Source organism: Orcinus orca, chromosome 3 (genome assembly GCF_937001465.1).
Source record: "Orcinus orca chromosome 3, mOrcOrc1.1, whole genome shotgun sequence".
In the NCBI taxonomy this organism is placed as follows: domain Eukaryota; kingdom Metazoa; phylum Chordata; class Mammalia; order Artiodactyla; family Delphinidae; genus Orcinus; species Orcinus orca.
The window spans coordinates 59,003,393-59,028,739 of NC_064561.1; the positions used below are offsets into that span (position 1 = coordinate 59,003,393).

The 25,347-nt window shown below is 54.9% G+C and overlaps 1 protein-coding gene across 3 annotated transcripts in view; it reads left to right on the forward strand.

The window, feature by feature from the left end:
- Window positions 1–25,347, forward strand: part of CAMK2A (calcium/calmodulin dependent protein kinase II alpha) — a 64,605-nt gene that overhangs the window by 24,906 nt on the left and 14,352 nt on the right. For 2 of the 3 annotated variants that reach the window (XM_004280353.4, XM_033406759.2), the window contains 12 exons: window positions 6,620–6,674; window positions 7,563–7,628; window positions 7,741–7,813; window positions 11,022–11,124; window positions 12,464–12,547; window positions 12,692–12,786; window positions 13,850–13,972; window positions 14,560–14,643; window positions 16,180–16,222; window positions 18,832–18,872; window positions 23,583–23,615; window positions 24,580–24,628. In XM_004280353.4, the coding sequence (XP_004280401.2) occupies window positions 6,620–6,674; window positions 7,563–7,628; window positions 7,741–7,813; window positions 11,022–11,124; window positions 12,464–12,547; window positions 12,692–12,786; window positions 13,850–13,972; window positions 14,560–14,643; window positions 16,180–16,222; window positions 18,832–18,872; window positions 23,583–23,615; window positions 24,580–24,628 (849 nt within the window). The remainder of the gene's footprint in view (window positions 1–6,619; window positions 6,675–7,562; window positions 7,629–7,740; window positions 7,814–11,021; window positions 11,125–12,463; window positions 12,548–12,691; window positions 12,787–13,849; window positions 13,973–14,559; window positions 14,644–16,179; window positions 16,223–18,831; window positions 18,873–23,582; window positions 23,616–24,579; window positions 24,629–25,347) is intronic. The other variant, XM_004280354.4, reaches the window with a different exon arrangement.

Below are 25,347 nucleotides of genomic sequence, written 5' to 3' on the forward strand. Positions count from 1 at the left end.
CTTCTCGGGGACTGAGGCGATAGAGGTGGGAAAGGGTGTGTCTTGGTTTCCGCACTCCTCGGAGAGCAGCTTGGTTGGGGGGGGGAGGTGAAGAAGGGGCCCTTCCTCCCAGCCCACGCTGCCAGCAGCCTCCTTCAGAAAAGCTGTTTCAGGAAAACTCCCCAAGCTCTGAGAGAGACGAAAATAGGCCAAGCTTGGCCTTGACCGGTGCAGCCCACTCCCCAAACCTACCCCCACGCTGAATCAGCCTGGCTCCGTGGCCCTGCCCACCTGCATAGACCTGCAGCGCCAGCCTCTCTGAGGCCAGCCCAACGCGGCTCCTGCCCAGGGTGGACTGAACGCAGGCTGCATGGAGCGGCTGAGCCCAGGGCGGGCAGGATGGCGCTGAAAGAGCACATCGCTACCTGACCTCCCCTCCCCCACCCCTGCACAACTGGGGGGCTGCGTCCCAGCCTGGCAGCGTTCTGAGTCATGGAGGGGAGGGAGTGCAGAGTCTAGATATAGTTCTGTCAGGGAATGGCTGTGTGACTTTGGGTAGGAGCACTACCCTCTCTGAGCCACTTCTCCCATCTTCACAAGGAGGGGACTGTCTGGACCAGCTGGGCATCTTGTTAAAAGGTAGATTCTGGTTGAGTGGGTCTGGATGGGGCCTGAGGTTTTGCATTCCTAACACACTGCAAGGTGATGCCACAGCTGCTGGCTTACAACCACACTTGAGGAACAAGGTCTAGGTGCTCTGTAAGGAGCATTCCAGCTCTGACAGCTACCAAGCCTTCTCCCTCAGGAGACAAGCATCTCTCTATGTCCAGGGCCCCAAGGGTTAACTTCCCTGATGAAGAGAAGCATCTCCATCTGCTATTTATACCCAGAAGGCACCTCCCCTTTCCCAGTGCCTGGGAAAAGGAGCAGAGCTGTACACACAGCAGCTAGAGGTTCCAGGGCTAGAATCGGAGAAGGGGTGGCAAGGTGGCTGGCGGGGAGCAACCCTGGTTGGATCCTGGCCCCTGACCTGTTTATGACCGTGGGCAGCTCCTACCCTCTCTGGGCCTCCAGCTCCCCAACTGTACAATGGAGGGGGTCATGAGTGGTCTCTGACTATATAATCCCATGGTGCTTAGAAAGGCCATCAGTCCTGGAGGAAGGAGGCGGGGAGTGTGTGTGTGTGTGCGCGCACGCGTGCGCCACTACACAGTTGCAGCTGTCTCAGGTCAACGCTGCCTCCTCCTTCGCCCGCTCATTCCCAGCTCTAAAGGGGAGGAGTAAGTTATGGGCTCTGGGGCTGACAGACTGCAGCTCAAATCCTGGGTTTGCTGCTTAATTGCTGTGTGATCCATGACATGTTGTTTAACTGCTCTGAAGCTCAATTTTCTCATCTGGAAAATGGAAATGATACATAGCTTGTAGGATTATGATGATCACATAGAGCATAGTACAATAACAACCCCCCGTAAGTGCTTTATTATCGTTAAGCTGCTCCACTTTTTCTCAGCCTATACCCTCCCACAGAGCAACCTTACCTGGAGTCTTGCCTCCTGCCTAAATCTTCATAGGATTCTCATTCCTTTGAGCCATGAAGATTTTGAGTCGTCAGTTTGGGGCATTATATATAACACAGTGGTTTAGAGAATGGAGTTTGTAGTCAGACACACCTGGATTCAAATCCCAGCTCTGCCTTTTAAAAAATTTATTTATTTTATTTATTTATTTTTGGCTGCGTTGGGTCTTCGTTGCTGTGTGCGGGCTTTCTCTAGTTGTGGTGAGCGGGGGTCGCTCTTTGTTGTGATACACGGACTTCTTATTGCAGTGGCTTCTCTTGTTGCAGTGCACGGGATCTAGGCACACGGGCTTCAGTAGTTGCAGCACGTGGGCTCAGTAGTTGTGGCTCACGGGCTCTAGAGCACAGGCTCAGTAGTTGTGGCGCACAGACTTCGTTGCTCCGTGGCATGTGGGATCTTCCCGGACCAGGGCTCGAACCCGTGTCCCCTGCATTGGCAGGCGGATTCTTAACCACTGCACCACCAGGGAAGTCCCTCAGCTCTACCTTTTATATGGTGTTTGAATTTGGGCAGGCTATGAAGCTCTCAGACTCAGTACCCTTCTCTGTGAAATGAGGATAATCATGCTACTCACTTTCTAGAACTGTTGTGAGGGTTAAGTGAGATATTGTAAGTCAAGCACTTAGCACAAGCCTGGCAGGTGGTAAAATCTCAGAAATGGCAGCTATCATCTTCATCATCGTCACTGAGTCATTTACTCCATTTGTTCACCTGATGTCAAGGGCATCCGAGGCCCCACCATGTGCCAAGGCCTCTGCTAGTCTCTGCGGAAGAAATGAGGATGGGGGCGATTGCCCTGGCGGTCCAGTGGTTAGGACTCCTTGCTTCCACTGCAGGGGTTCCGGGTTCAATCCCTGGTCAGGGAACTAAGATCCTGCAAGCCGTGTGGTGCAGCCAAAGGGAAAAAAAAAAAAAGAAATGGTGGGGAGGGGGTGGGGGTGGCTGATGGACAGGGACGTGGAGAGCAGAGCTGAGATCCAGAACAGGAAGACACTCAGAGGAACTTGAAGCTATTGTTAGGGCTGGAAGTGTCCTTGGAGGGTACCGCTTCCTGAGCCTCCAAGCATCTCAGTTCAAAGTAGATTGGAATCTGCCCAAAGAAGTGCAAAGAGGTCCAGATGTGGATGCAGAACCTGAGAAGTGGGGCCGTGCCCAGAGAAACTAGGCTGAGTCCTATTCAGGCTGCTTGGTGAGTCCAGCCAAGGTCACTGGCTGCTGCCTGTGTATGGCCACTGCCCAGCCACACACAGGGCACTAGGTCAGGGAGGTCCCTGGCTCAGCACAGGTGGGTCCAGCTGTGCTACGCACAAAGCATTTACCTCCTAGCTCCTGCTTCGGGGAGGACAATACTCTATTCTCTGTACCATTAGCACCTGCTGTTGAGGCAGACCCGCCCCTGAACCCCAAAGGCCGCCCCAGGGAGCAGGAGACAACATGAGAGTTTAGCAGGTGATTTGGGGTGGCCAAGGGAAGTGAGGTTAGTCAGTGATGAAGATGATGATGTCTTCATTTATTAAGTTCTTCCTAGTGCCAGGCACTGTGTTGAGTGCTGTACGAACATCACTGCATTAACTCCCCACACCAGTCCAGTGCAGTGGTATTAGCACTGCTGCTAGAAGAGGAGGCTCAGAGAGGTTATGTAATTTGCCCAAAGTTACACAACTTCTAAGAGGTGGAGCCGGAAGGCAAACCCAGAGAGTCTGACTGCAGAGCCCATGTTCTCAGTCCTTCTGTGACTATCAGGAGTGTGCTGTTGGGGGGCGGGGCAGTGGCCAGGGGGTCAAATAGACCCTTCAGTTTCAAAGAAAACAATGGTAACTTGGAAATAGGACAGGAGTGTCAGAAGTTCATGAATCCAGCTACACAAATGAAAACTAGGTTACAGATTTGTTTGCTCTTTGACAAGCAGTGACAGCATAAATCAATGAGCACACACATGCCAGTCTCCCCACCAGGAGATGGGACTGTCACATAGGCCATGGCCCTTGAATCCTTGCCTCTCTTGGGCTCTGGGTTGAGTTTTCCCTGAGGACAGCTTCCATCCACGGGAGGCGAGGTTTTGTGTGTGAAAACAGCACTGAAATGAGGAGTCCTGTCTCCTGAGCTCTGAGCCGTGATGCAGCCATCTCTCGGGGATTGAAGCCAACGCCAGTATCATCCCGCAGGTGGAGGCCGGAATCCAGCCCATATCCCCCTCGCCTGGCTGAGCAGAGGGCCAGCCTTTTACAATCAGCACAAAGGCACCATCTGAGCTACAGGCAGCTCTGGATACGCCCCTCGCCCCCGCATTCTGTCCATTTCCCTGAGCCCTGAGGACCTTCTCTAAAAGGGGCTGAGGCTCCTGGCCAGAGGGTAGATCTGGAACCCCAGTCTTCTTGGAGCTCCTCCGAAATGGCTGTTGACCCAGTTCTAAAAGCTCTTTTTGAGACGGTTCTGGATGTAGCTTGGCTTCTCAGAGCTTCTCACACTCAGGAAAGAGGAGTTAAAACACCTGAGCAGAGTAGACGGGAAGGAGTCTGCTGCCCAAGAATCCTCTTGGAGGAAAGGGTGTTTTTCAAAACTTTGCCCTGATACACTGTTAATGCAAGTTAATGGTAGATGAATGAGAAGACTAATAATTTTAGATGTATCTCCTATAACCTCAGCATCTAGAGCTAACATTGATGATATAGGCTTCCATGTAATATCTGATATCTGTACCTTCTCAAGTACATCTAAACATATTACCTCAGGTCAGGTTTCTTAGAAGCAGAGCCTGAGGCAGGGATTCAGGTGCGTGTGGTTTACTGAGGGTGTGCTCCCAGGGGAAGCCTGTAAGGGATGGGGTGAAGCAGGATGGAGGGAGGGGAGGGAACTGAGCAGAAACGTGGCCTCAGGTCAAGTCTAACTCTGACCTGGTCCCAGGTGGAGGGTGCAGTGGGGAGGCCTCTGGAACATAAACATCTGGAGTTGTCCCTCCTTGAGGAAAGGAGACTGGCCCTTTGCACAGACTCTGCCTCCCCACATTAATCCATCATTGGCTGAAGGCTATAGGTAACCATGTGGGCAAGGTGGCTCTGTCAGCAGTGCGCTATTCTCCAGAGAAGGAGTGCAGCTGTGAGTGGTAAGCCAACCCACTGCAGCTGCAGGATGGCTGCACCATTACTAAAGGGGGTCTGGGCAGGGCACCAATGTACAGTTGTCAGATTCTGCACTCAGAAAATACAGGATGCTCAGTTCAAGACACATACATTTCAAAAGTCAAGCCTATCTTTGCTTTGAAATGCATTAACAAATTGAAATAGGTTAAAGGGTGAAGGGATAGATAGAAATATAATAAAGTAAGTATAATAAGACATTAATGATAGAACCCAGGTGGTGGGTACTTGGGTATTCACTTGACTCTGTTTGAAATTTTTTTTTTTTTTTTTTTTGCGTACGCGGGCCTCTCACTGTTGTGGCCTCTCCCATCGCGGAGCACAGGCTCCGGACGCGCAGGCTCAGCGGCCATGGCTCATGGGCCCAGCCGCTCCGCGGCATGTGAGATCCTCCCGGACCGGGGCACGAACCCGTGTCCCCTGCATCGGCAGGCGGACTCTGAACCACTGGGCCACCAGGGAAGCCCTGTTTGAAATTTTTTATAATAAAATGTTGATAAATAAAGAAAGCAGGGTTATATTATATGTCCTCTCAGGCTACCTACTTTTTAGTTTTGCTTTAAGGTAGTTTAAAAACATTTTTCAGGCGCTCGCTTCGGCAGCACATATACTAAAAACATCTTTCAGTCATTATTTATAAATATATATCATTTAAGATTTTTAAAAGACATTTTATTTAAATTTGTATCCCCTTCATCCTCCATCTCTGATCCTCCTCTCTGTAGACACACTCTGGGGTATTTAATGCCTGCTTCTCCAAACTTTATGTGCCAATATGAGGGCCATAAGCTCTTTAGGGGGTTCAGTATTGAGTCAGAAATACATGTACGTGGCAGGAATTCAGATGGCACTAGGGCTTACAGAGAAAAGTCACAACGACCCACAACCCCAGCTGTCCCAATTCCCCTCCTCAAGGCACCCTCAGCGCCCACATCTCTGTATCCTTCCAGAGAGACTTATGCCGTACGCAAGCTGAAATACATCCTTTCAGAAAAGGACTATGCATACTGCTTTGCTCTTTGCTTTTTCACCAAACAGCATAATTTAGAGATGATTCCACACCAGCGGATACGTAACTGCCGCATTATTTTAACAGCTGTGTAATTTTCCATTGTGCAATGTACCGTAATTCTTTGAGCCCACACCCCCCTCCACGGCCATTTTTAAGTTGTGGTGCAGGGAAGGACATGAACTTGTCCTGGGAGAACTTGTCCTTGGCTGGCAGGGTGTGGGACCCTGACCACAGAGTCAGCCCCAGGCCTTGGGCCCCCGTTTTTTTCCCCAGAAGCTCAGGGGGTAATTTGGAAGCTCTGGGCTCCTGGGAGCTCTGCCTTTGTTCTTGGTAAATGAGGTATGAAGAGATGTCAGTTTCTCAGCAGCCAGAACTGAGGGACCAATGTCATTCCCCCCTCCACCAGCTCTGCTGTCACCTCAGACCCGGAAGCAGAGCAGGGCCATTAGCACAGGGCCAGCACTGAGTAAACATCGATTGTGTGCCTCGTGGAATTCTCACAAGAAGGCTGTGAGTCCAGGGGTTTCACTCTCATTGTCCAGGCAAGGAAAGAGAGGCTCAGAAAGGGATAGCAATTTGGCCAAACTCACACAGCTAGCATAGTGGCAGAGATTTGAGCCACAGGTCTTTCCATGACACTGGCCTTCCCAGCAGGGAAACTGAAGGTTGCAGTGGGAAGGGGACCAAACTTTGACCAAAGCAGGAGTCTTTAGTCTTTAAGCCCAGGCATCTTTTGGGGATGCCTGATGTCAGTGACCCTTTGTTCATATGTATTTGTCAAGGCACCTGGCAACTGGCTTGTGCTCCGTGACTTTCGGAGAAACTGAAATGTTGGCTATTTGAGGGGTGAGAGGGAGGCTGGGGGTGGGAAGCCCTGTGTCCTGCGTAACCAGCTGCCTTGGCCCCTCCTACAGTCCGGCTCCACGACAGCATCTCCGAGGAGGGACACCATTACCTGATCTTTGACCTGTGAGTCTGGCCCCATCCTGGGATGTAGAGTGGGGATGGGGACAGCCTTGGCAGGGATGACCTCACTGGGTCTCTTGGCCTGAAGAGTCCACATGCCTCCTAGGTTGGGCTGAATTACCTCTTCTGATACAGAGTTTCCCAAAACACGGTAGGCCTGCCACCTGAGCAGTGCAGGCTGGTTTTCCTGACACACCAACAAACACTTTTAACTTCCATCATCATATATTTAGTTTCGTTTCTATTTGTGGCCAGTGATGCTGGTCTTCCATTTCTAGTGGTGATATAAAGTTTCCTTTTGGAATAAATTTAAAGTTTTTAAAGCCAGTCAATTGAATGAAAAGCAAACATGAACTGAGAGGTCTCAGTGGCTCCCGGTCTCATGGGTAAAGGACAATACTTGAGACAATGGGGGAGTCTGTGCATGTCAGGGTGGGGGGATGTGCAGCGGGGCTATAGGAAATCTCTGTACCTACTGCTCAATTTTGATGTGAACCAAAAAATTCGTTCACAAAAAATTTCACCACGTTCACCAAAAATTTAGCTACCCCCTCCCCCAAAAACTAGTCTATTAAAAAACAAAAAAGCTCCAGTCATTGGGTTTCCAAGAGCCTAATGAGTCATAATGACGTGTTCTGAGTGTCTCACCCCCAGTTCTAACCTCAGCCTGGCTCTCCCCGAGGATGGATGGGAGAGAGGTCAGTGGAAGGGTGGGCTGGAAGTCAGGAAGGGGGTTGTAGTGGGGAGCACCCCTGTGGCTTCTGGGGCCCCTCCCTTTGGGCCAGAGGTTCTGAGGTCCCTGGGCCCCACTCTTAGCTTCCTGGAGACTTTTCCAAAAGATGTGGCACCTGGGGCCTCTGTGGGTGAGTGACTCTGTGCCTGTCTCTGCAGCGTCACCGGCGGGGAGCTGTTTGAAGACATCGTGGCCCGGGAGTATTACAGTGAGGCAGATGCCAGGTGAGTGCCAGGTGCAGCCTGGCAATGGTGCCTGGGGGCAGGGTACTCCCTCCTGCTGGCTCCCCAGGGGAGGCCCGCCCTCACGCCCTGCCCCCTTCCTCTCTCTCTTCAGTCACTGTATCCAGCAGATCCTGGAGGCCGTGCTGCACTGCCACCAGATGGGGGTGGTACACCGGGACTTGAAGGTGAGCGACCCACCTGAGGGTGCGGCTCACCGGGAGCCTGCCCCTCCATCCCCTGCCCTTCCCTCCACCTGCAGAGCCAGGGGTACTATCAGAACCCCGTTAGCTTCCCTGAATTGGGCTGGGTGGGGAATATCTCCCCCACTCTTCAGATGAGGAAACCGGGCTCAGGGAGGTGGAGCATCTGGGCTGGGGACCCAGGTTTCCCGATTCCCAGCCTCAGGTGCTTTGTGCCAGGTGAGAGGCAGCTAGGCCACCAAGGCTGGCTCTGGTGGAGTCCAAATCCCAGCTGGGCCACTTTCTAGCTGCACTGCCTCAGCTTCCTTATGGTGGGGGTTTTCATAGCAACCTCGTTACAGGGTTGCTGAGGATGTCAAAGGAGACAGCACAGGGCTTCCCTGGTGGCGCAGTGGTTGAGAGTCCACCTGCCGATGCAGGGGACACGGGTTTGTGCCCTGGTCCGGGAAGATCCCACATGCCGCAGAGCGGCTGGGCCCGTGAGCCATGGCCGAAGCCTGTGCTTCACAACGGGAGAGGCCACAACAGTGAGAGGCCCGCGTACCACCAAAAAAAAAAAAAAAAAAAGGAGACAGCACAGTGCCTGGTACACAGACACGTTATCAGTCTTGCTTCTGGGCCTCTGAGGGGAGTGGTGAGGTAGGAAAACAGGCTTTGGGGCCCTCCACGTCCTACCTCTTCCCACTTGAAGGAGATGGACTGGACTAAGCAGATGTGGAGTCTAAGCTTGGCACCAGCTTCACGGCCTCGCCCGGTCAGCACATGCTTCACGGTGCTCCTCTGCTGGGCTTCAGGGCATCAGTGTGTGGTAGCTGCATAACACCACCCCCATTTTGCAGAGCAGGAAACTAAGGCCTAAAGAATCCAGGGGATTTGCCCGAGAACAGGCAGTTCAGTTGTGCCTGAGCTAGGGCTGGAGCCCTGGGCTTCTGACCCCAGATCCCGTGCTCCCGGTGGGCTGGGACCAAAACGCCACTCACTGCACCTCCTGCTTCTGCAGGTTGCCTAACCCTTCTAGGTGACTCTGCCAGGTGTCCATCAAACCTCTGCTTTTTGACTTTCAGTGACTATGAATTCACTTCTTATGGGGTAGCCCCTTGAACTACTAGGAAATGCTCCTTCAATCTTTCCCACTGTGGGGCTTCGCCTGTGAACCCCAGGTCTACCCTTTGGGGCCACACAGAGGTCAGGCCTCCAGCTCAGAGCACCCTGGAGGCACGTGAGTGGCTTTGTAGCAGCTCCTCAGGCTTCTGCGGGCTGTTCTCCTCCATTCCCCCCTAGGATGGGATTTCCAGGCCTTCCTCATCCCGGGTACCCTCTCTGGGCATCCTGCAGTCAGTACAGGTCCCTCTTTGGGGTGCAGTGCTCTGACCAGAACCCCTGCTCACCTCTGACTGTCACGAGCCATCTGTGGCTCTGCACCTGAGCCCAGGTGAGCTCCCAGTGTCTCAGTCTAGACCCGCAGGCAAGTGTGCACGCAAAGAGAGTCTCTGGTCAGACTGCAGGGCAGGTTTCCCCGAGGGCCTGTTCCCATTATAACCATAGCCCCTGCACGAGAGGAGGAACAGGGAGAGGCAGCACAAATTTAGGCCATTCCGGATAGATTAATTAGTGGCGCATTCATCAAATCAGGGCAGGACAGCTACTGAGACCCAGGACGTGTTGGGAACACTGTCCCCAGAGGACCAAAGAGGCCTTAACGAGGGGCAGAAGGAGCTCTACTTGTTTGCATCCTGCCTAGTTTGGGGCAGTGAAAGGTCAGGTGTGGGACTCCTCGGAAGTCCCAGTAGGGAAGGGGGTCAGAAGAAACTAGTTGTCTTCAGGGACTCGGAGCCCCCGCTCTTCCTCCCCAAACAAAAAATATGAGCACTGATACTTATCAAGCATTTGTAGTCCGCTGCGAAGTGCTTTACAGGGACTATCGTAGTTAATCCATATGCCACCCCACGAGGTAAGCATTATCCCCACTTTTTGGAGAGGAGACTCAAGCTCAGAGAGGTGAAAGAATTTGCCTAAGTTCCACAGCATAGAAGTGGCAGCACTGGGAACAGAAGCTAGGGCTTTCTAACCGAAAAGTTCCTACTTTTAATACCTCTCTGCCCTGAGGAGGGGGATTTCCTGTCTTCCAGACCCAGCAGAAGATGACAGCCTTCATGCCCCACAGGCCAGGTGGCACATAGGAGGCCCCACATCTCTCAGCCTAGAGTGGTTCAGAGCACGGCTCTGGAGCCAGACTATGCCTCGATCTGGTTCTATCGGTTACTAGCTGTGTGATCTCAGTCAAGTCACTTAACCTCTCTGAACCTCAGTTTCCTCATCTTTATACATGTGATAAATACTTAAGTGCCTGCTATGTGCCGCCCACTGTTTTAGGTGCTGGTGATACATTGGTGGACAGAACACATAAGAAACTCATATTGTACAGAGGTGACGGATAATGAACAAGCACATAGACAGATGGGAAAACACATTAGAAATTGTGATGAGATCTATGAAGGTAACAACAAGGAGCTAAGACAGAAGATACCTGGGGACTCCTCCTTTAGATAGAGTAGTCATGGAGGGCTTCTTGGAGGGGGTGACATGAAGGTGAGAGCTGGATGATGAGAAGGAACCAAACCTGTGACGCACGGAGGGAGAGCAAATCAGGCAGGGGGAGCAGGAAGTGCAAAGGCCCTGAGGTGGGAACAAGCGTGGCTGTTTCAGGGGATGTAAGAAGGCCACTGTGGATAATGGAGATAATAATGCTTACCCCAAAGGGTTGTTGAGATAATAAATGGAATGATGTATGCAAAACCCTGAGCCCAGGGGCTGGCACATAGTGGAAGCACAATAAATTTTGCTTCTTTTTCCTTATTGTGGTGATGGCTGTTTCCCCGCTGCCCCACCCCCACCTCAGCCCCAGAACCAAACTCTGAGGGAAGGGGAAGGAGGGGTTGGCAGGTTGAAGAAGGGTCTTCCTATTGCAGAAGGTGGAGGGCTACAGTGGGGTAGTCCCCTCTCTGGGAAGCTCAGGGTTCTGTGTTTGGGGCTGGGGGTGGGGGGTGGGGGGTGGGGGGTGGGTGGTGTGCCTCTGGGTCGCTCAGCTGCTCCTCCTGTAAGCCCAGAGCTGCAGAGGTGAGGTTCTGAATCTGTTCACTGTCCTCTGGCTTTTTCCTCTCCCCCTTTCCCTCTTTTCTCTGGTCCTGGGAAGCCGGAGAATCTGTTGCTTGCCTCCAAGCTCAAGGGCGCTGCAGTGAAGCTGGCGGACTTTGGCCTGGCCATAGAGGTGGAGGGGGAACAGCAGGCATGGTTTGGTGAGTAGGGGCAGGGGATGTCAGGGGTATTGGGGGCCAGCCTTGAGTTGACACGTCAGCCGCTAGGAAGCCTCTGCCCCAGCAGAGGAGGTGGCTATTGCCCCATCTGGGGCTCAGGGAGCAGAGCCCCCCTCCCTGCAGCTTCTGAGTCAGTGGGGGTCACCCACCCTAGCTCCCTGGGGGCCTGATGCAGGGACATGGTTGTCATTAAAACAGTATGTGAAAAAAAAAAAAAAAAAAAACAGTATGTGACTTCTTCACACGCACATCCGGCACTGTTGGCTAGGGGCTTCCGTGAGTTCCCCTAACAGCCTGGGGGCTAGATTATTATCCTGATTTTACAGATGAGGAACAGAGGCTAAGAAACTAAGAAAAGTTGTCAAGGGAGATGAAAAGGGGTAGAGCCAGGATTTAAGCTCAGACGATCCAGTGTGCTCTGAGATTTTGGCATAATTGAGTCCTTTCAGCTATCTGGGGTTACTTTTTAGTGGGCAATGTTGATCAGTGGTTAAGAGCCAGAGCTCTGGGTTCAAATCCTGACTCTGTTACTTACAAGGTATATGATTTTGGGTGAGTCATTTCACCTCCCTGAGCCTTTGTTTCTTTATCTATAAAATGGGGATAATAATAGTATGTTCCTTGGGGTGGTGTGAGGATTAAATGAGATCAGGCGTAGAAAGTTCTCAGCCCTGCTGAGCACACACACTCATTAAATAGGAACTATTCTCACAATGACTCGTTAAAGCATTTTGGGTGTCCATGATTTCAACGAATCCTCCCAACAGTGCTGGGAGGTGTTTAAGATAGGAATCCCTAATCCGTTATTCATGGATGAGGAAACTGAGGCTCAAAAGAAAAAGAGACCTACTTAAGTGACTTAGGGCAAAGCCAATGTTGGGGACAGGCCTTCTGCCATCCCAGGACCAGCTCCTGGAAGGGGTGGGGAGTGCATGAGGGTTCAGCTCAGCCTGGACCTGACAGGCAAGGACATTTCACCTCTAGAGCCACCAGCAATTGATTGGTAGTGGTTGCCAGGAGCGTTGTGCTAGACGTTTGTGACTCTGAGGCAGGACCCTGGGATGGATCAATGACTCTGCCGTGAGGCTCTCGGTGCTGGGGGTGCGTGGTGACAGGTATACTCCGTCCTCGTCCACCTTGGTCTAGAGTCGTTGGTATCTTACCAGGCCAGGGCTCCCAGCCTTTGGCTGGCTCTGGGGGCAGGGGCCATTTTCCCCATCTCCAGGGCAACCTCATCCCTCTTCCAGCAGGATCTTGTTCCGGGTTACTTACTTGCCAACCTCTCTGTGTATGTCTGCCTGTCTGTGTGTCTGGGGAGCAGGGTTCGCAGGAACACCCGGATACCTCTCCCCAGAAGTGCTGCGGAAGGACCCGTACGGGAAGCCTGTGGATCTGTGGGCCTGTGGTGAGTCCATCCAAAGGCCCCTTAGTCCTCCTGGCTGCCTGACCCTCTGGTGCCCTGTCTCTCCTTTCCCATCGTTCTCCTCCCCACCGCCCGCCCCCATCACTACTCCTCATGAGGCTGAAGGTCTACTGGTTCTCTCCTCAGGGGTCATCCTGTACATCCTGCTGGTTGGGTATCCCCCGTTCTGGGATGAGGACCAGCACCGCCTGTACCAGCAGATCAAAGCTGGCGCCTATGATGTGAGTGTTGCTCCTGTCTCCAGCCTCCCTGTCATCCCCTGGGCCCCATCCAGTGAGAGCCAATGTCCAGTGAGGCCAGAGACCCGAGGATGACCCTGTCCCACCCTCCCAGCCCATTTAGGCCTCCTGCCACTCTCTAGCTACGGGGTGGGGATGGGGTGAACAGCAGGTGGACCTGAGGGCTGACTGGGGCCAGGCCATGAGCTGGCAGTGCCTAATGACTTGGGCATCTAAGGGATGGGATTTAGTCCATGGGGCCCCAGAGAGCAGAAGCAGCACCAACGTGGTGTGAGAGGTCAGGGGGCAGGCCCCAGGAGCCAGGTTCTCTCTCTATGTATAGATAGATACATACATACATACATATATAGATATATGTACACACACATACACACATATTATATATTGTATATACAAATAGTAATAATAACTAACACATATAGCAGTCTTCTAAATGCTTTCTATGTATTACTCCAGTTAATCCTCACACCAGTCATGACACAGGTACTATTGTTACCCCCATTTTACGGATAGGGAAACTGAGGCACAAAGAGGTTAAATAAATGCCCAGACCACTTAGCTAAGAAACAGTAGAGCTGGGATTTAAACCCGGGCAGTCTGGCTCTAGTGTCCATGCTTCTAACAACCCAGCTGTACTGCTTTTCTGCATGGCTGATGTCTATTGAGCTATATGCTACGTGTTCTATATCGTATTCAATCCTCACAACATCTCTCGGGGTCACATGACTTGCCCAAGCTCACACAGCCCAGGAGGCAGAGCCAGGACTTGAACCCAAACTTCTGATTTTGAAGTCTGGGCTCTAACCACTGTCTGGCTGCTTTGCACAGAAGGCACAGCTCCAGAAGGGCAGAGGGAGGCCTCCTTTCCCCGGCCGTTGTTCTGATTTGTCCTGGGGTCAGGGGACCCTGCGCCATTTCCTGGTTGTGGACGCCCGAGTAGAAGGACACTAGGACCCCTGCCTGCTCCCCTGCCAGTCAGGGGCTGGGGGATCGCAGGGGTGGCCTGGGGTAGGCTGGGCAAACCTGGCCCCTCTGCCCCTTCCAGTTCCCGTCACCAGAATGGGACACCGTCACCCCGGAAGCCAAGGATCTGATCAACAAGATGCTGACCATCAACCCATCCAAACGCATCACGGCCGCCGAGGCCCTCAAGCACCCCTGGATCTCGGTGAGCTTCCTCAGCAAGGCCCCTCCTGGGAGCCCCTCCAGACCTCAGGAATAAGGCCCCTGTGAAGGCCTGGCCCCTGCCTCTGGGCCTGAGGGCCCAGCACGGGGCCGACGGAGCTTAATCCAAGAGACACCGGCCCCACTGTTGTTCTCAGGGGCAGAGTGGCAAGTGGGAGGTCTTTTGGGTTGGCACAATGACTGGGGGTGTTACTGGCTTTGAATGTCCATTGCCAGGATTTTTTTTTTTTTTTTTTTTTTTTTTTGCGGTACGCGGGCCTCTTACTGCTGTGGCCTCTCCCGTGGCGGAGCAAAGGCTCCGGACGCGCAGGCTCAGCGGCCATGGCTCACGGGCTCAGCCGCTGTGCGGCACGTGGGATCCTCCCGTACCGGGGCACAAATCCGCGTCCCCTGCATCGGCAGGCGGACTCTCAACCACTGCGCCACCAGGGAAGCCCCGCCAGGATGTTTATACCATCCCCTAGAACAAAAAAATCATCCCCCCAAGATGGCAACCACATCCATAGGATACTCTGGAGGGGGAGGGAGGGCTTGCCTTCCGCTCACAGACCTCTCCCCCACTCCCTTCAGCACCGGTCCACCGTGGCCTCCTGCATGCACAGACAGGAGACCGTGGACTGCCTGAAGAAGTTCAACGCCAGGAGAAAACTGAAGGTAACAGCAGGTCCTCACCCTCCATGCCCCCCGGCTGTGGGAGTAGCTTGGCCTGGGTCTCTGCAGTGGCCAAGAGACCCGCTCACTAGTTCTTTCCTTTGTTGAGTCAACAAGAGTTATTGAACGCCGGCTGCCTGGGCTGGGCAGTGAGCAGCGGTGAGGACAGACGAGTGATGGAGACGTTATGGGGCAGTGGTGAGTGCTGTGACCACATGCCCTGAGGCTGTGGGAGTGCATAGCAGGGCCATGGAGCAGGCCATGGGAAGGATCCCAGAAGCCTTCCTGGGCAAGTGTCATTTCAGCTGAGATCCCGAAGGATAAGCAGGTATTAACAGTATAGAGACAGATTGGGCAGATGTTCCAGACACAGAGAAAGGCCTGTGCAGAAGTCTGGAGGCGTGAGCATGACCCCTTAGGGGGACTGCAAGTGCTTCGGCGTGGCTGGGAGAGGTTTCCGGGGGTGACATGGGACTGGGCAGGAGACCGTGGTGGGGGTGAGAGACCCAGCTGCCAAGCACTGGAGAGGAGTGGCCGAGGGACTAGACAGGGGCTGTGGCTCCAAGGAGGCCACATTGTGGCCCAGGTGGGCCCTAAGCTGCCAGCCTCCCAGCAGGTCTGTGCGTTCTCAGGGCCGTGACACCTCCTGGCCTAGACCTTGCCAGGGACCCCGTGAGCAGGTAGGAAGGGCAACCAAGAGGTCCCCAGCTGGTCGGGACAGAAAAGCCATTCACATGCTGAGTGACAGATGCTGAGGCCCTGGCTGCTTCGGAACCTCCTCACCAACTGCTCCCAGGCCTGGCGTGGTGGCTCAGGACGGGGACAGGGGCCAACGGGGTGCTGGCCAGCATGATGCCAGGAGAATTGCGTCTCACCCCCAACCCCGCAGTGGGAGCTGTCGCAGAAGAAGTCTCAAAATGTCAGAGTCAGGGAGTCTTAAAATCATGGACTGTCAGACCCAGAGAGTGTTCAAATCAGACAGCAATTAGAACCAGGAGGGCCACTGGTCCCCAGCCCCTCCATTGACAGAGGAGGGTTTTTCCTCATTAACCCAGGAGCCACAGAGGGGCGAGCTAGTACTGGAGTGAGGAGCTGAGTGCCCTAGGCAGAGGGTGGAGAGAGGGGGGGGACCGAGGGGGGGGACCAAGGGTTGCAGAGTCTACTGTCCTTGCCCCGTCAGGAAACTTCCTTGGCCTTTAGGAGCCCCACGGACAGGTGTCCCGGACACAGCCACCAGCTCTGGCCAGGCCGGTGGAATCTATTAATATCTACTCCTAGGATGGCCGTGTACCCAGAGCAGTGCCAGCTAAGGCCTAGCTCACCCCTGCCTCACCCTTCTCCAGGGAGTTGGGGGTGGTCTCGGGGCTGTGGGGTGAGAGAAACGGAGGAATGGACGGCAAGGGGCAGAAGGCTTTGGCTTTGTGTCTGAATGGAACACCTGCCTCTCCTTCCCCACTCCCCTTCCATCTCTCTGTCTCTCCTCTCTGCCCTCACCTCCGGCCTCCTCTCCCCCAAACCCCCTCCTCTTATCTGTTGCAGGGAGCTATCCTCACCACTATGCTGGCCACCAGGAACTTCTCCGGTAGGTGCTAGGACCTCAGATTTCCAAATACATCCTGCAGGAGGTAGGGGCATTGCCGTATGGGGTATCTGGTGCCCTCAGGCCAGAGGGCCTGGAGAGAGGGGGGCTGTAGGGGACCCCGTGACTGGGGACTTAGCTCACCTGATGCAAACCTGCAGAAGTAAAGGTCAAAGGTCATCAAGCCAAGGGCCCACCAGGAAGGGTTAGAGGTTAAGTCTGGCTCCCCCACCTCACAGCAGTGCTGGGGTTCTCAGGCTGGGCCGGCCAGAGGGGAGGGCCTCACAGATGTCAGGGTCCAGGTCCAGGAGGGACTGGCCCAGGCCCAGGGAGTAGCAGTATTCCTGTTCCCCACAGTTATGAAGCAGCGCCCTGCTTTCACTCACGTGGTCTTTGTGACAAGGTGATCGCCATCCCTGTTTTCTGAGTGAGGAAACAGAGGATCAGGAAGGTACACTCTGACTTGCCCCAGGTCACACTGTTAGAGGGAGGCCTTCAGTGCAGTTGTGACCAGACCCAGAGCAAGTGCCTTACCAGGCTGGGTCACCAAGGAGTCCAGGGTAGGAGGCTTTGGCCTCGGCCTGGGCTGGTTCAGGCGGGAAATGCCCAGTGACCTGTGGCATGTGGCCCCGAAGACAGGAGGGGAGGGGATTAGCATCAGGGCTTAGCAAGAAGCTCCCCTGGGCATGTTAGAGAGTGCCACGGCCAGCGTCCGCCAGAGGCTGCTCTCTGGGGAGCCCGGGGCGGCGGATGGGGCAGTTGAGCAGATACAGCAAGGCTCACCCGAGGGACCCTCTGGTTGGGGCAGCTAGAGCTGCTGCGGCACGTGGCTGGCTCCACCGCAAGGGGTCGGCTCTGGGAAGCTACAGCCCTGGCATTGCTGAGAGGGTCCACCTGCACATTTAACCAGCTGGGAGAATGAGACCCAGGGCTGGGAAGACCCTGCAACTTCAGATTCGGGCTTTCCCTACCACACCGGACTGCCTTCCCACGCTCTCCCCAGACAAGGATCCTGCAGTTTAAGGATTCCTTAAACTGAAAGCTGAGCCACCCAGGCAGTCAGAGTCTTTTTTTAACAACTGAAGTGCCCCTAGGGCACTCTAGAGCTCACAAAACGGAGCCCATGGCTTAGTCTCTCTCTCTCCCTCTCTCTCTCTCTCTCTCTCTCTCTCTCTCTCTCTCTGTCTCTCTGTCTCTCTGTCTCTCTGTCTCTCTCTCTCTCTCTCTCTCTCTCTCTCTCTCTCGATGTGCTTGGGGGCACCAGTGGTGTTTAACAAATTTTTTCTGGCAAGAGTTTCCAGCACTTAAAAACCAGGAGATTTCATAGCAAATCCCAGATTACTGACTTCTCTTGAAAATCAGAATATGTGGCTTCACGGGACCCACAGTCCCGTAATAGTGGGCTGGAGCTGAGAGGGGCCTCCTTGGAGGCTTGGGGGGCAAGTCCTCTCCCTGCTGCTGTGCATCCTGGTCTAGCTCACAAAGCCCATGATGATGGCTAGCCGTTCGTCTCGGCTTTGGGATCCAGAGGTACTCCCCCAACCCCACCCCTGCCTGGCTTTGCAAGAGGGAAATTTTGCAAGAGGGAAAAGTTGCATGAGAGCCTGAGAGGGGTCATGCGTGGAAATGTGAGGATGACTGGGGAGCTGGAGCAGCCGTGAGCCCCAACCCTCCAAGCCTCTGGGGCATCAATGTCCAGTACCACCCCTCCTCCCCAGCTCGCTCTCTCCAGGCCACCAGGAAAAGGACTTACAGTGGCTACCGTTTACTGAGCATCTACTGCATACCCGTCAAGTGCTGTGCTAAGCACTTTATAGATACTGTCTGCTTTAACTTAAGGCCATTTGCTTGAGGTTTGAAGCAGCCAGGTGTCAGGCTGCACAGGGCTGGTCATCGATCCCACTTCCTGACGGATGCCCTCTCCAAGGGCTCTGACCAAGAGGTGAGAAGGAAGGGAATGGGAAATGACAGGTGGGGCCTCCCTGAGAGCTGTTGCTCTGCTTTTCCCAGCCACCAGGGACACAGCCAGCCCCAGTGTGGGGCTCTGGTGTTTGAGGGTAGGGAGGCCTCTGCAGGGGATGGGTGCTCTGGTAGGGGTGGGCCCCAGAGCGGGGGCATCTGCTTCTTATCACCAGCAAAATGCAGCTTCGCAGCTGTCCAGAGTGAGTAGGCAGGGCTGACACATGACCTCCGCGGCAGCATGGGGCTAAAATTAGAGCCGGCCGGGGCGGGGAGGGAGCGTCCAGCCCCGGGCTGGGCAGCCGGGCCTCCAGGTTGGCCACTACTAGCACGGGTGGTGACCAGGATCTGGAGGGAATCCCCAGACTGAAACAGCAATCCCACGGTCCTGGGACACATCGGGCACCTCCCTCAACCCATGGAGCCAGAGGGTCACACTTGAGACTGCTGAGAACCCAGGCCCACTCCCACCCAGCGGGCCACCGGCAGACCCAGGGCCGCCCAGGAAGGAAGAGGAGGGAGGGGAGGAGGTCTCCCCACGTCGCTGCTCCGGCTCTGTGCCCTCCGCTGCCCGTGGATGTTGCTCTTCCTCGCCCTGTGGGCCCTGGTGCCCTGCCTGGTGTTGGTAACCCTCTACTTTTTCTCCTCTGCAGGCGGGAAGAGTGGAGGAAACAAGAAGAACGATGGTGTGAAGGTAAGTCCCGGCCAGCACGGCAGGGTCTGCCTCTGACAGCGTTTCCGCCCACAGGGCCCGACTTGCAGGGCTGGGACAAGAGGCCAGGCCTTGCCGATGGTGTTCTGGGCAGATGTGCTCACCCGTGCAGCCTGGCATCCCCAGACCCGGACCTGGGCTACGGTGCCCACCCTCCCACCAGGATTGGCGGGGGGCAGGCGGGGGAGGGGAGGGTTGAAAGAGGGTGGGAGAGGCAGGTGGCCTGGGGTTGGGGTGGGCATGAGGGCCGGTCAAAGGAGATTTCTGCGGTTCTGGAGGACTGGTGAGTGAGTGGGTGCAAAGAAGGGACAGAGATGTCATGAGGGGTGACCTCCTCCTTCCCGAGTGTAGGCTGGCTGGAATGGGCCCCTGACCCGGTGCACGCCCCAGTCCAGCCTACAAAGCCTGCAGGGGATGGACAGCCAATCCTCTCGGCTTTGACACCCAGAGGTACCCAGCCCCATCGAGGCCTGCGGTTCAGTGCTAAGAATCCCCTCCTCTGCCCGGCCCAGGCCTGCCCTGTCCCCACCCCTGACGCCCGAGCTGCTTTCCTCCACACCCCACCGACCCCTCCCTCCCTCCTCTCTCTTCTCCCTCTGCTCTCTGGGGCCTTGTCCCCTACTTTCTGCCTGGTCCCCTACTCTCTGCAGCTCCCTCCTCCCCTGCCACTGGCTCGCCTTGCGGACTCTCCTCTCTCGAGACCCTGCCTTTTTCTGGGCTCAGAGCCCTGCCTGGCCAGGGCCCCAGGGCTGGGCTGTGCCCAGGACGCTGGAAGGTGTGGGATGCTTTCCAAACACAGACACCCAGGTGGGCTGGTGGCTTCGTGGCTTGGTTTGTAGTGGCATTTAGGGTCTCAGGCCCCTGGCTTTGGTCTGCCGGTGGGGGGGTGGTATGGGAGGGGATCTGTGCTGTCTGCCTGAGGCCAGGATATGGCCCTCCTCTCTGCCCTTGGCCCTCTGGGGGCTTGAGTTTCCCCATAGGTACAGTGGGAGGGGGGAGGGCTGTGAACTCCATGATTTCCAAGATTTCCACTTTAAAAACAAACAAACAAGAAAAAATCATTTTCCCTTCTCATCTTGGGTGCTTGAGGAATATGTAATTATTTGGTTATCAGTCAAAGCCTGTGGTTTACAAATGGAACTCCTTGGAGCCCAAAGGTTCTGGGGAGGTACCTCTGGCAGCAGATGGGGAGGGATTGGAAGGGGGAGGCCAAGCAGAGAGGATTGGGGGCTTCTCACACCCACTTCAGCCTGAACAGCTCCATGGACCAGCCATCGCAGTGGTTGAGAGAGCCTGGGTGAGCTTTCAGCCCATTATTTGAATCTCCTGAGCCTGTGTTTCCTCATTCAAGCAACGGGTGAGCCGGGTTTCCCACCTCCCAGGGCTGTCTGTGAGGATGAACTAAGATACTGTGCATTGAGGACTTAGCATGGTGCTGGCGTGCGATACATGCTCATGAGATGCTAGTCAGTAGTAGTATCTTTTCTGCTTTATGTGTTGGACTTTCGGGTAAGATTTCTCTTGAAGTTTGCTCGAGAAAATACTTGGAAAACACAGATCTAAAGCCAGCCCAGTTTATGCAGTTGACACACATCCATCCCCAGTGCTGTAATGGAATCCAGAATTGAGTTTTGGCTTACCTGCTGTTTTGGGTTACCCATGAGTCACCCCCCTCCCCTCCCAATTTGTAAGGGTGATGGAGGGATGTGCAACTTGCGGGGGAGGGGGGTAGGCTTGGAGCAGCTGGGGCTCAATCTGGCCCTAGTGTGTAGACACTGGGGGTACTGGGTCCCCTGGGGAGAATCATATTTGGGGGATATGGGGCAGAGGTCACAGGTGCTAGTGGGCTGGGGCCCAGGTAGGTGGAGGAGGAGGGGCTGCGGGAGGGCTGCCGCCGTCTGCTTGGCGCTCGGGTGTAGCCCTGGCAAAGCCCTGGTCAGGGCCTCCCTCAGGCTGGGTCGTGGGACGAAGCTCTTGTCTGGCTCCTCTCTGGGCAAGGCCAGGAGGCGGAGGCTGTCTGAGGGCAAGGGCATCTCGTAGCGTGGCGGGGCTCTGGCTGGTCACTGCAGGGCCTTCCAGTGGGCACAGCTGAAGAAACTGCTGCTGCTTCCTGTAGGACAGGACAGACCCTGAGTGACTTCTCAGGGTGGCCTGGGTGTGGAGGAAGAGACACTCAAAGGCTATTCCTGGCCCGACCCTTTCTCTGCAGCTCAACCTCCTCCCCTTCCTTGGGATGGAGGAGCGGGGACATCCAGCCGGAGGACGGGAGTAACCCAGGGGGATTTGCCCAGGATTTGGGGAGCCCGGCCTGCAAGAGGAGGGAGGTCCATTCATGTTTTTACTATGACTGAAACTGGACCTCAAGTCAAGAAGCCAGGGGTTTGAGCCTGGGCCCCACTGTTCCCTCCCTTGGGGATCTGGGCCATCAGTTCCGTCATCTGTGCAAGAGGAGAAGCGCTGTGTTCAGGGAGGCTGGTGAGAGTCTCCCGCCTGGGTGGGCCTGGTGGAGTCGCACCGTGATGCTCCCGTAGCCAACATGTGCTCGGCCAAAGCAGGAACTACAGCTTGGTCCCTAGAGACAGACCACTGATTCCACCTGGGGCTTGACTGAAGAAGCAGTGATCGGTTCCAACGCTGGAGGAAAAACTGGCGGGTTGGAGTTCAAGATATGACACAATACTGTACTGTATGGGCTTTTAAGGGCTTTTCAAGGCTAACTTTGACCATCCTCTGTTTCTACCGTCCCTGCCCACCTTAGAACCATGCTCTTCACGTGGTTCTAAGAGATGTGACTCTCCTTTTGGTGACAGTTCACTTTCTAAATGAAACTAACACGCTGGTCGGTGTAGGGTTCTTATTAGTATCATCATCATTTTGTGATTCAGGAAAATCGAGTCTTTCTATTACCAAGAAGCGATGCCCCCGGTCCCAGCCACTCCTAGGCCTCTACTTTCATGAAGAGGGGCTGACCGCTCCCACCCCTCAACCCCACTCACTGCCCCCTGTTGGTGTCCCATCCGTGCGTCCTGACCCCTCTCCCCCATGTCCCATCCTGTCACTGTGCGTCCGAATTTGATGCAGTCTCTGCTCTGTGTTGTCTCCTCGTGTCCCGCCTGGAAACTCCTGGCCCTCACGCTGCTCCTCAGGTTTCCGCTGACAGCCGAGCTGTGTGGGCCTGTCCCCTCCAACACACACTGTGCCTGGCCCGGCTCCAGCCAGGAGTGAGGCCAACGCTAGGAGGACAGGGCAGGGAAGGAGGGGCTGGCTGCAGGCTGCTGCCTTGCCGGAGTCACACTGCCCGGGCCAGCTGGGGCAGAGGCAGGGGCTGTGAGCACTTACACTGGAAATGCCCAGTGAGCCACCTCCATGCAGAGGCCCTGGATGGAGAGGACAGGATAGGATCTAAGGCTCCTGGCGCTCAGAGGCTCCTGGATCTTGGAGTCAGAAAGCCCAGACTTAGACCTGAGGACACTTGGAGAATATCCAGTGCCTCCCACTGGCAAAGGCCTGCCCGGAGGCATCTCAGGTCTCCCCTCTGCTCCCCACACAGAGCAGCAAGGGGAGAGCCTCCTGGCCTCTCAGATGTAAGTGCTTCCAGGATAAGCCTTTGAAGAGCCGTCAGGCTGTGGGTACCTGGACAGAGGAGAGGGCCTGCACTGGGGGTTCCAGCCTCTTCTTTGCTAGTAGCTAGCTGAGCGACCTTGGGTGGATCGCTGCCCGTCTCTGGACCCCAGGTTCTTGTCTGCTCAATGCAGGTGTCGGTCTTGGCCTGTAACCTTCTATGAGTGTGAGTCTTTAAGACTCCAGGCTTAGAGCTGAAAGAAGGAGAAGACAGTCTACATGTTCCTCTCTCCTTCCCTTGGTTCCACAGTTGATTATACAGGGGAAATGACAAATCCCCCCAAAGCTAGAATAGGCTGAATGGCAAGGCCCAAAGACTCGAATTCTGGGCTCAGCTGTGCGTCTGCCTTTGCCGCAGTCTCTCTATCAGCATAAAGGAGCCGAATAGGCCAGTCACTGGGAAGCTGTGGGCACAACCAGGACTTCTGAGGCCACTTAGAGGAGTGGTTCCCACACCTGTCTCTGCTTTGGAATCACCTGGGGATAGTGTTTAAAATAAAGACGCCCAGGCCCCAGCCCAGACCTAGTTATCAGACTCCTTACAGGGGGTCTGGTTATGTATATTTTGGACAAGTTTCCTGAGTGACTGTGACACTCAACCAAACTAGGAGTGGGGTCTTTCCAGCAGAGACACAGGAGGAGTCTAGGAGGAGACATTGGGCCTCATCTCCAGACCCGAGCACCTTGTTGTCCTTCAAGAGCTTAGGATTCTGGAGGCCTTAGGCGCCGGGTATCTGAGACCCAGGATTTGCCTCCTCCATCTGAACTTGGCATAGGGGGAGCCCTGATCCAGGAGAGGCTTAGCCCGCAGCTCGATGGTTGGATTGTTGAGACCCAGGCAGCTGTGCACGAGGCCCCAGAACGCTAGGCTGAGAGAGGCCTGGCCCTGCCAGGTCAGCTGCTGCTGGTGGCCCTGACTCCTTGTCCCAATGCCATTGCCGGCAAGGGACCACAGAGGATGACCCCGAGGCCCATCCTCCTTCCACCCCTCCCCTGTTGTTCGTTCCTCGGCTCCCTGCCGTTTTCACGCTGTGTCTTTTCCTGTCCCATCTCTTCTCCTTGTTTTTCCAGAAAAGAAAGTCCAGTTCCAGCGTTCAGTTAATGGTGAGTGTCTGCCGTCTCCCAAACGCCGGTAAATCCTGGGCCTCGAACCCTCGCTCCTGCCTCGCTCCTGCAGGCTACACTGGGAACCCGGGCGGGGAGAGGGTGCTCAGGGTGTGCTTGGTACGTGTGCCTCGTGTGACAATATGTGTGTTGTGTGTGCGTGTTGTTGGCGTGTTTCTGTTGACACCTCCAACTCCATGACCCAGGCCAGCAGCCTGCTGGTAGACCTGAGAACTCCCTCAGCTGTGAAGGTTGACTTGAAGCCCATCCCACATCCAGCCCGTGGCTTCTCGCTTCGCCTTGCCCTCTGCTCTGGAGCTCAGCTCAGGACTTGGTTTGTGTCAGTTGTGGCCACTGGGGGGCTTGGTTTGGCCGAAGTAGCAGGCGCCGTAGAGGCCCGTCTTGAGCTTCTGTGAGGCTACCCAGGGCCTGCCGGTGGCAGAGGAGCCACCAGCCCCTGCCACCGTCTAGGGGTTCCTGTGGTGGTATGGTGGCCCACGTCCCTCTTCTTCTGATTCCATTGCTGTCTCCCTCAGTTGTGTGGTTTTTCTCCCCCTGGAAAGCCCAGCCTCTGTCACACTGGGCCTCCCCCCGTCTCTCTCTTCCTCTCCTGCCAGTGTGTGTACTCCTTCCCCGTCCTGTGGCCACCATGTGCCTCTCTGCCCTCCACACCCCCTCTCTGCTCCCTCAAGCAGACAGGGCTCAGGACCCCCTTCCAGAAAGGCCAGGGCTCTCCACACATCCACCCCTTCATTTACAGCCCCGTCCCCGCCACCAGCCACCAGCCACCTGCTTAGTTGGGCCCGTCCCCTCCTTAGGCTTGGAAGTCTGACAGGGTTTTCGGTGCAGCATCTGGATGGCAGAGCCCATGAGGCTTACGGCAACGGGGCCGCAGCATCAGGCAGACCACACCTCTTCCCGCTTGGCAAGCGGGCCTCACCACCTCCCGTGTTCTCTTTGGCAGGAATCTTCAGAGAGCACCAACACCACCATTGAGGATGAAGACACCAAAGGTAGGAGGGGTCTTGCCTTCAGCATCTGGGCCCCCGGGCCTCCTGGCAGGCCCCCTTCGCCGACAGCCTCCGGCCTGAAGGGACCGCAAGGCCAGCTTTGTGTCCTGTTTCTCTACAGAGAGCCTCGCTTTGGCTCCTTATAGGCTGGGTACACAGCGGGGTGCCATTTCCCTGTGTGAGGTGCCTGGATGGACTTTTCTCATGGTAGCAGTTATGTGTTGACTTTAACACGTATTAGAAAAAATTAACATAGTCAAGTTATAAATGTATCATAGTAGTATACATTTTCCTTTGGCAGTGTTTTTGGATTTTAAAAAAAAAACACAAGTTGATTTTAAAAACTTGAAGTAATTATAGTAAGGGAAGGGAAAGCAAAAATGTATCAATAGGAAATTCAACAAACTGGAATATGGGAAACACTGCCTAAGACCGACCCAAACTGCGGGGGCTACTGTAGCCAGTGGCTAATAGTCTTCACAAGCCCTCGGATGAAAGGGGGAGCAAGACCCCAGATAACGGTGATCTGATAGTAAGAGAGGAAATAATAGGATGGGAATAATGGCTGCCTTTTATGGGGTACTTGCTGCATGCTAGACCTGTTCCAAGTGCTTGGTACTCACCTGAGCTTTACAACAAGCTAAGAAGTAGGTACTGTGATTAACCCCATCCGACAGCCCAGAAACTCAGGGGTTGAGTCAATTGGCCCAAGGTCCCAGAGC